Raw genomic sequence first — 9,959 nt, 5'->3', positions numbered from 1 at the left:
CAAACGTCACATCTAGATCTGACAGAGTTATTCGATTCCTTGGGATCTGAATATCTTCGGCATTTGAATCTAGAAGGAGAAATGTTTGCTTGAGCTGTCGGCATCAACAGATTTTCAACACCATTGTGACTGGAAAAGCACCAAGACACACACACCCGAGTGAGAGTGTTCCAGAGCACTGTCTGTGGAAAGAGATTTAACCAGTTACGCACCCTGAAAAAACATTGCAGCATTCACAGCGGGGAGAGACCGTACATGTGTTCCCTGTGTGGGTAAGGCTTCAATTGTCCAACTTCGAGAGACACAAGGAGACCCAAAACATGGAGAAACCATGGAAATGTGTGGACTGTGGGAAAGGATTCAAGGCCCCATCTGCACTGGAAGCTCATCGACACATTCACACTGGGGATTCACCTGCTCTCTCTATGGGAAGGGATTCACTCAGATATCCAGCCTGCAGGCACATCAGGGACTTCATACTGGGGAGAAGCCGTTCACCTGCTGTCAATGTGGGAGGGAATTCAGTGATTCCTCCACCCTGCAGAGACATCAGCGAGTTCACACTGGAGAGAAACCATTCACCTGCTCTCAGTGTGGGAAGGGATTCACTCAGTTATCCAGCCTGAAGTTACACCAGCGAGTTCACACTGGGGAGAGGCCGTTCATCTGCTCTGTGTGGGAAAGGATTCAATTACTCATCCACACTGTGGAGACATCGACGAGTTCACACTGGGAAGAGGCCGTTCACTTGCTCTCAATGTGGGAAAGGATTCAGTGATTCATCACACCTGCTGAGACACCAACAAGTTCACAAGTGATTACAAGGGTTGGAATTTGCTGTTATTGTTTCTGCTTCAATTACATCCAGGACTGCATTTTGTTCATTCTGACAATTGGTCAATGGGGAGGGTCTGAGGGTTTCTTTCTGCTGGACTGGCCGATCTCCCGACTTTGCCTGCAGTGGGCTGTTGCTCTTTGAGCCTTGTTGCGAATACATGGCTTCAAATTTCACAAGGATCTGTTGTACCAAAACCATAGCGTGTCTTTAACACTTATGCACTGGACAAATTACCATAAGTTGTATCAGACAATAATATACTTTATTTACGATCACACAATTGTTACTGTTAATTAATCACACACACATGCAAGTTGAACTCTAAGCTAATGCACACAAGACCTTAACTTAACTTTCAAGTGACTGGCAAGTACGGGGCAGATATGGCCTTATCTGGAGTCCGCAGTCTGGCAGTGTTGAAAGTCTGTTGCTGGTCGTTGTTATCCTCGGCTCGGGTCCTTCCGTCGATGGCGTGGATGGTTTTCCTCTTCGGTCGGTGAAGGGTCACTGTTGTTGGTTACTGTTGAGAGCTGCTGTCGAGAGAGCGAATGGTGGGCTGCGCAGCACCTTTTATCCCCAGGAGTTTGAGCCCCTTTGGGCGGTCCCAGGTGAAGGCCCAATCAATCGATCAGGGCTTGATCACCTTGATCGATAATGTTCAATTAAATCCGCTACCTTGCGGGGCTTGTCCTGACCGGCCATGTCCGTTGGTGTCCGAGGCACGTATGCCTTCCCAAATGAGGAAAACTGACGCCACCAAATCTGCCACTTTGTCAATTTCCATTTAAGCCCATTGTCCCGGGATGGCCTTTCAATGGCCTTTTTCCTCGGTTGTTAGACAAACCAGCTTTTTGTCTATTTGGAAGCTGCAGCCTGTCTGTCCCTGAACTTGGCCACTTTTCCCAGCATCCTTTGCCAGACGCCACTTTAGGCGGCCACATATCCCTCTTCTTGATCCTGAACGCGAAGCGTGGTAGATCACAGACTTAGAATCAATACCTGCCCAGCATCCCCAGTCACCTGTCTATTAAGTAAGGCCCCAACACTAAACTCAGTTACATATTACAGATACTACTCAATTCAACCTTACAATTACACACTTAACTATATGGGCAGCTGCTGCTCTACATCCCAGAGTGTTGAAAGAGGTGGCTGGAGAGATACATTGGTGATCATCTTTCAAAATTCAATAGATTCTGGAATGGTTCCTGCAGATTGGAAGGTGGTAAATCTAACCCCAATATTTAAGGAGGGAGAAAGAAAATGGGGAACCACAGACCCATTAGTCTGACATCAGTAGGAGTGAAAATGCCAAAATCTATTACAAAGGATGTGATAACATACAAATTAGGAGGAGTAGGCCACTCGGCCCCTCGAGCCTGCTCCACCATTCAATAAGTTCCCGGCTGATCTGATTGTAACCTCAACTCCACATTCCCACTGACCCCCCCGATAACCTTTCACCCCCTTGCTTATCAAGAATCTATTCAACTCCGTCTTCAAAATATTTAAAGACTCTGCCTGGTTCATCTTTGGCACTGGTATGATGGTGGTCTTCTTGAAGCAGTTGGGAATCTCAGAACGGAGTAGAGAGAGGTTGAGGATGTTCACGAACACACCCGCCAGTTGGCCCGCGCAGGATCTGGGTGCATGGCAGGGACTCAGTCAGGACCCGCCGCTTTCCAAGGGTTCACTTTCAAGGCGGCCAAACTGACTTTGGAGGCTGTGACGGTGGGCATGGGTGTGCCCAAGACAGCTGGGGCAGATGACAAAGGTTTGTTGGTTTCCTGCTCGAAATAAACATCAAATGCATTGAGTTTGTCGGGAAGGGGTGCGCTGTTGCAAAAGATTCTACTCGGCTTTGCTTTTTAGCGCATTATGTTGTGTAAGCCGTGCCACAATCGATGAGAGTCCATGATTCTCGCTTATTCCGGACAACTCTTCTGTTGTCGCTTGGCATCCCTGTTGGCTTTGCAGAGGTTGTACCTAGATTTTTTTGTATAGGTCAGGGTTGCCGGACTTGAATGCCTCAGACGTGCCCTTCAGTCGGGAGTGAATCTCCCGATTAAACCATGGGTTCGGGTTGGGTAACGTACGTACTACCTTCTTTGACATACAATCTTCTACAGACTTGCTGATGAAGTCTGTGATGGTGCTGGGATACATATTTAGGTTGACTGCTGAGTTCTTGAATATGGACCAGTCGAGAAGGAGCTCTTCTGTTGCCTCAGACCAGCATTTGCACAACCTTCATAGCCAGATTCTCCAGCTTAAGTTTCTGCTTGTATGCCGGGAGAAGGAGCACCGTCTTGTGGTCCGATTTTCCGAAGTGCAGTCAGGGGATGGATCATCAGGCGCTCTTGATGTTTGTGTAGCAGTGGTCAAGGATGTTGGGGCCCCTGTTGGGACAGGAGATGTGTTGGTGGAATTTTGGCAGTGCACTCTTGAGGTTGGCCTGGTTAAAGTCCCCGGCCACGATGAACAAGGCCTCCGGGTATTCTGCTTCATTGTTATTGATAGCGGTGTACAATTCATCAAGCGCCTTCTTCACTTCCGCCTGGGGTGGGATGTAGACCGCCATGATGATGGCAGAAGTGAACTCCGTGGAAGGTAGTATGGACGGCACTTCACAGTCGGGTATTCCAGATCCGGAGAGCAGTAGTTCGCCAGGGTCACCACGTCCTAGCACCAGGAGTTGACGAGGAGACAAACCCCTCCACCCACTCCAGGTTCAGTCCTGGATGTGATGAACAGCAGGAATAACAGCAGAATCCAACCCGTCATCACTTGTGAACCCTTTGGTGTCTCAGCATGTTGGACGACTGAGTGAATCCCTCCCCACAGTGAGAGCAGGTGAATGGCTTCTTTCCAGTGTGAACTCGCTGGTGTCTCCGCAATGTGGATGATGTTTGAAACCTCTTTGTCGCAGTGAGAGCAGCTGAACAGTTTCTCCTCAGTGTGAATGCGCTGGTGGGACATCAGTACCTGAGAGCTTTTAAACCCACTCCCACAGTCGGAGCATTTAAAGGGTCTCTCATTGCTGTGAGTGACACTGTGGCTCAGCAAGTGATGACCGAGTGACGCTTTTCCCAGTCGGAGAGGTGAACGGGCTCTCCCCGGTGTGACCTCGCTCGTGTTTCATCAGGTTGGATGAGGATCTAAACCTCTTTGTGCAACGAGAGCAGCTGAACGTTCTCTCCTCAGAGTGAACGCGCTGGTGGGACATCAGTAGCTGTGAGCTTTTGAAACCCCTCCTGCAGTCAGAGCATTTGAAGGGCCTGCTCTTGGTGTGAGTGACATTGTGTTTCAGCAGGTTGGATAAATGAGCAAATCCCTTATCACACACAGAGCAGATGAACGGCTTCTCCCCGGTGTGAACTCGCTGGTGTCTCTGCAGGTGGGGTAACTGAGTAAATCCCTTATCACACACAGTGCAGATGAATGGCCGCTCCCCGGTGTGAACTCGCTGGTGTCTCAGCCGGTTGCCAATGTCAGTGAATCCCTTTTCACACTGAGAGCAGGTGAAAGGCCTCTCCCCAGTATGAACTCGTTCGTGTCTCCGCAGGATGCCAATGTCAATGAATCCCTTTTCACAGTGAGAGCAGGTGAAAGGCCTCTCCCCAGTGTGAACTCGTTCGTGTTTCCGCAGGCTACTAATGTTAATGAATCCCTTTTCACACTGAGAGCAGGTGAAACGCCTCTCCCCAGTGTGAACTCGTTCGTGTTTCCGCAGGCTACTAATGTTAATGAATCCCTTTTCACACTGAGAGCAGGTGAATGGCCTCTCCCCAGTGTGAACTCGTTCGTGTTTCCGCAGGCTTCCAATGTCAGTGAAACCCTTTTCACACTGAGAGCAGGTGAAAGGCCTCTCTCCAGTGTGAACTCTCTGGTGGCTCTGCAGGTTGCATAACTGAGTGAATCCCTTCCCACAGTCAGAGCAGGTGAAAGGCCTCTCCCCAGTGTGAACTCGTTCGTGTCTCCGCAGGTTGCCAATGTCAGTGAATCCCTTTTCACACTGAGAGCAGGTGAACGGCCTCTCTCCAGTGTGACTGCTTTGATGCCTTGCCAGCTTGGACGGGGCTGTGAATCCCATCCCACACACAGAACAGGTGAACAGCCTCTCTCCAGTGTGACTGCGTTGATGCCTTTCCAGCCCGTATGGGCCTTTGAATCCCTTCCCACAATCCTCACATTTCCATGGTTTCTCCATGGTCCGGGTGATCTTGCGTCTCACTGCGTTGGGCGATCAGTTGAAGCCCCGTCCACACACCGAACACCTATACAGTCTCTCCCTGCTGTTAATGGTGCAGTATTTTTTCAGGCTGTGTCACTGGTTAAAGCTCTTTCCACAGTCAGTGCTCTGTAACAGTCTCACACGGGTGTGTGTGTATGTCTCAGTGCTTTTCCAGACACACTGATGTTTAAAATCTCTTGAAGCAGACAGAATAGACAAACATTTCTCCTTCTAGATTCAAAGGCCGATGATCTCCGGTTCCCAAGAATTGAGTGACTCAGTCAGTTCTTGACGTGATATTTAGTTTGAGATATCCGCCTCAAACTCCTCTCGTTCGAACTTCCTGCAATCAGATTTTACAAATCATTGTCAGTACAGGATAGAAACTCAGAACAGACAATTCTAGTTTCTATTGAACATTCTTTCCTCTCTCTTTCCCTGAAATGCTCTCAATCTCTAACCCACACACTCTCCCTGCATTCTCACTCTGCTGTATCTAATATTCACCCTCCCAATTCTCCTGAAGGTGATGATTCAGGCTGATTGACAGATCCAGGACTTTAACCAGGCCAACCTCAAGAGTGCACTGCTTCCTGTCCTGGACACAGAGACCTGAAAATCTTCATGCAGGCTGCCAGACAGATATATGTCTATATTACTGGATGAAAAATGTGTGTAATATACAGATTGTATTCACTTACTTTCCCTCCCAATTTTCGTGAAGGTGCTGATCAACAAATCTCAACTCACTAAAACCTGTACAACCGTAGAGAATCTCCATATAAGTACATTTACTGATTAGAGATGGGGAAATTCTGAGGAAGAATTTTATTTAGTCATGGAGTGGTCATGACAGGGAACTCACTGCCCACAAGGGTTGTGGAAGTCCAGATGATCAATAATTTAAAATAAAATAGGATGGTCACTTGAAGAAAATAAACTTGCAGGTGAACAGGGATATCGAGGGGGAATGGGACTGACTGGATTGCTGTACAGAGAGTCAGCATTGACTTGAGTTACCAAATGGATTCTGTCAGTGCTGCAATGACTGTATGACTGGAAATATATAATGTAGGTCCAGTACTATATTACAAAACTAGAAATAATAATACATGTATTTTATTACAGAACCATCAATAATATATATAATACATACCACATAACAACACTAGACATATTTCTGTCCGATAGTAAATTTTTAAAAATTAATTTACGGGATGTGGACAATGCTGGTCAGGCCAGCATTTATTGCCCATCCCCAGTTGCCCTTCCGAAGTAGTGGTGAGTTGCCTTCTTGAACTGCTGCAGCCTGGAGGTGTAGATACATCCCCTGTGCTGTTTTTTAAAAATTTGTTTTTTATAAATTTAAAGTACCCAATTCATTTTTTCCAATTGAGGGGCAATTTAGTGAGGCCAATCCACCTACCCTGCACATCTTTGGGTTGTGGCGGCGAAGGAACGGCAATGTATTTCCAAGTCAGGGTGGTGTGTAACTTGGAAGTGAACCTCCAGGTGGTGAGGTTCCCAGGTATCTGCTGCTCTTGTCCTTCTAGATGGTAGTGGTTGTGGGTTTGGAAGGTGCTGTCTGTGGAATCTTTATGAGTTACTGCAGTGTATCTTGTAAATGGTATACACAGCTGCTACTGTTTTTCGGTGATGGAAGGTTTAAATGCTTTGTCCTGAATAGTGTCGAGCTTCTGGAATGTTGTTGGAGCTGCACTCATCCAGCAAAGTGGAGCGTATTCCATTACACACCTGACTTGTGCTTGTAGACAAGCTTTGGGGCTTCAGGTGGTGTGTTACACACCTTGGATTCACAGCGTTTGACCTGCCCTGGGAGCAACAGTATTAATATGGCTATTCCAGATCAGTTTCTGATCAATGGTAACCCCCAGGATATTGGTTGTGGGGGATTCAGCGATGGAAATGCCACTGAATGTCAAGGGGTGTTGGTTAGATCCTCTCTTGTAGGAGATGGTCATTGCGTGGCACTTGTGTCGTACAAATGTAACTTGCCACTTATTAGGCCAAGCCTGGATATTGTCCAGGTCTTACTGAATTTGGACATGGACTGCTTTGTTATCTGACGAGTTGAGAATGGTGCTGAACATTGTGGATGACTGCACATCACCACTTCTCACCTTATGATGGAAGGGAGATCATTGATGAAGCAACTGAAGATGGTTGGGCTGAGGAAACTGTCCTGATGAACTCCTGCAGTGATGTCCTGGAGCTGAGATGATTGACCTCCAATCACCACAACCATCTTCCTTTGTGCCAGGTGTGACTCCAACCAGTGGAGTTATCCCCCGATTCTCATTGACTCCAGTTTAGCTAGGGCTCCTTGATGCCATACTCGGTCAAATGCTGCCTTGATGTCAAGGGCAGTTACTCTCACCTCACTTCTGGCATTCAGCTCTTTCGTCCAAGTTTCAACTAAAGCTGTAATGAGGTCAGGAGCTGAGTGACCCTGGCGGAACTCAAACTGAGCGTCCGGGAGCAGGTTATTGCAGAATAAGTGCCACTTAATAGCAACTTTTCAAAGTCCTTCCATCACTTTGCTGATGATAGACAGTAGACCCACAGAGAAGTAATTGGCTGAGTTGGATTTGCCCTGCTTACTGTCCCCTTAAATGTCAGCCATCTCCTGGGGAAATCAGCCCTTTAATTGTGAACATTAGGAAAGAGACCATCCTTTTAGCCAGACAAATAAATGTGTCAAGCTGAGGGAGCAAAGGATGTCAATGTCTTTAAGAGAGAGAGAGAGAGAGACCTGGGCCAAGCTTTCCAGAGTCTGCACCCTCCCTGGATTCACTTCCTTTCCCTTCAGTTGCTGCAAGTGACCAACTGAAGGTGAGAATGAGAAAAGAAATGGAAAGGGGGAGAAAAGAAAGTGTTTTACTCACAGATGTTGGACAGGAGTCTGTGCAGCTCAAGCTCATTCAGGGTTGGAGGAACAACGGCTTTGCTCGGCAGAAACCTCCATGTCCAGCTTCCGCATTGAGACAATGGAGGAGCTCTGATTGGCGGAGAAACAGAGTCCTTCCGGTCCTCCTATCTTCCCATTGGGCACAAGTCAGCGGTAAAGCCAGCGGGATTGAGCTCACCCTGCACATGCGCAGATATCCCTCTCCCCGAGACATGCGCAGTCCTGGGTTGGGGGAGGGGCTTCTCGCTCTGGCCGGAGCTGTCAGCTGGTTGCCTGGAAACCGTCTCGACGATGTGCTGGGGGAAGAGGGAACAGACGGTGGGGGGGTCGGCACCCTGGGCGGTGGCCGCGCGCCGGGCTTGTGCGCTCAAATGCAGTGACGCCACTGCGGAACGGATTTATTCCTATTGGCTGGTTTAGAGGACGAGCTCCTTTGTGATGTCATAATGTGGAGGTTCGACAATGAGTGTCAGACGAAAACTTCCTCCTCTGGGCAACATCTGGGAGCAAATCAATGTCTCCCCCTTTCATAAGTTATAAGATATAGGAGCAGAATTAGGCCATTTGGCCCAACCAGTTTGCTCTGCAATTCTATCATGGCTGTGCTCATCCTGGCTTTAATTCCACCGTACTGCCAGTTCCCCATTACCCTTCAACCCATTAAAAATCTGTCTTCTCTAAATCTGGATTTAGCCCTTTACATAAATTGTGTGACATTCATGGAAGTTTGCCAACTGGAGCGTTATTCTGTTAAATTCAGTCCTCAGCTCCATCGCTGTCTGTCATTGACATGAGCAACAGAGAGACAGAAAGGTGCCCTAGGCTCAAATGGGAAGTCAAACCTTGTGACTCGAAACCAACACCTCAACATTTGTCAGTCAAATCCATGTTATTTATACTGGGGTTTTTATTATTACATTTAGGCACTGGAGGCAAAGGATGGGGGCTTTAAAGGGTAGCTTTCACTTTCTAACTTTGTATTGTCTATAGTATCAGCCGTGGCTAAGTGGGCTGTTTTCTCACCTCTGAGTCAGAAGGCTGTAGATTCAAGTCCCAGTTCAGGGACTGGAGGACAAAAATTACATCCAACATTCCTCCTTGCAGCACTGAGGGAGTGCTGCACTGTCAGAACAGCCTTCTTTCAAATAAGATGTTCAACTGAGGCCCTGTCTATCCCTATCAGATGGATGTTAGAGATCCCACAGCCACTATTTTGAAGAAGAGCAGGGGAGTTACCCCAGTGTCCTGGTCAATATTTATCCCTCAATCAACATCACTAAAAACAGATCATCTGCTCATTATCACATTGCTGTGTGTGGGATCTTGCTGTGTGTAAATTGATTGCCACGATTCCTACATTACAAAAAGTGATGACACTTCAAAGTACTTAATTGGCTGTGAAGCACTTTGGGACGCCCTATGGTTGTGAAAGGTGCTATAGAAATGCAAGGTTTTTAATTGAAGATACTGATCTTGTTATCGAGAACATAACTAATTTCAGCCACCCCCAACTTACCATTTAATAAATTCACTTTAGTTTGGACAGCATTTAAATCAATTAAGACAAAGGCAGAATTTTCTGGATAGTAAATACAAAAATAAGTTTATGAAAAGAAAAAGGTTTACTGAACTTTAAGGCATTGACTTTTCCAACTTCATGTGGGGGATCAGTCTGTAGAAGCGTAACCCTCTCTGGCTCCTTTGACAGTAATTCTTGTGGAATTCAACCTCGGAAGTCTGGCTCCTTCTTTGACAGTAATTTCCTTGGAACTCGGCCTCAGGAGTCTTCAGTACTTGGCCAGCAAGGAAGGCGTTCAGAACCTCTACTTTTATCACCAAAGTGACCGTTACCTCATAACATGACAATTGGTCAATTTGGTCACTAGATTAATTGAATTGGATCCCCAATTACTGACACCTCCTTCTCTCATTAACTTAGGCAGAAATACAATAGAACT

At 47.1% G+C, this 9,959-nt stretch overlaps 1 protein-coding gene across 1 annotated transcript; it reads right to left on the bottom strand.

The window, feature by feature from the left end:
* Positions 1-1,078: 1,078 nt before the first annotated feature.
* Positions 1,079-8,069, bottom strand: LOC140422054 (uncharacterized). Its single transcript, XM_072507031.1, has 2 exons — positions 7,979-8,069; positions 1,079-5,415 (listed from the first exon to the last, which is right to left on the bottom strand). Exon 2 carries the CDS (start codon positions 5,046-5,048, stop codon positions 3,873-3,875), a length of 1,176 nt encoding a protein of 391 aa, XP_072363132.1. The 5' UTR covers positions 5,049-5,415; positions 7,979-8,069; the 3' UTR covers positions 1,079-3,872.
* Between the last annotated feature and the right edge of the window lie 1,890 nt (positions 8,070-9,959).

Source organism: Scyliorhinus torazame, chromosome 5 (assembly GCF_047496885.1).
Source record: "Scyliorhinus torazame isolate Kashiwa2021f chromosome 5, sScyTor2.1, whole genome shotgun sequence".
NCBI lineage: Eukaryota > Metazoa > Chordata > Chondrichthyes > Carcharhiniformes > Scyliorhinidae > Scyliorhinus > Scyliorhinus torazame.
This window is presented reverse-complemented; position numbering and strand designations above follow the sequence as displayed.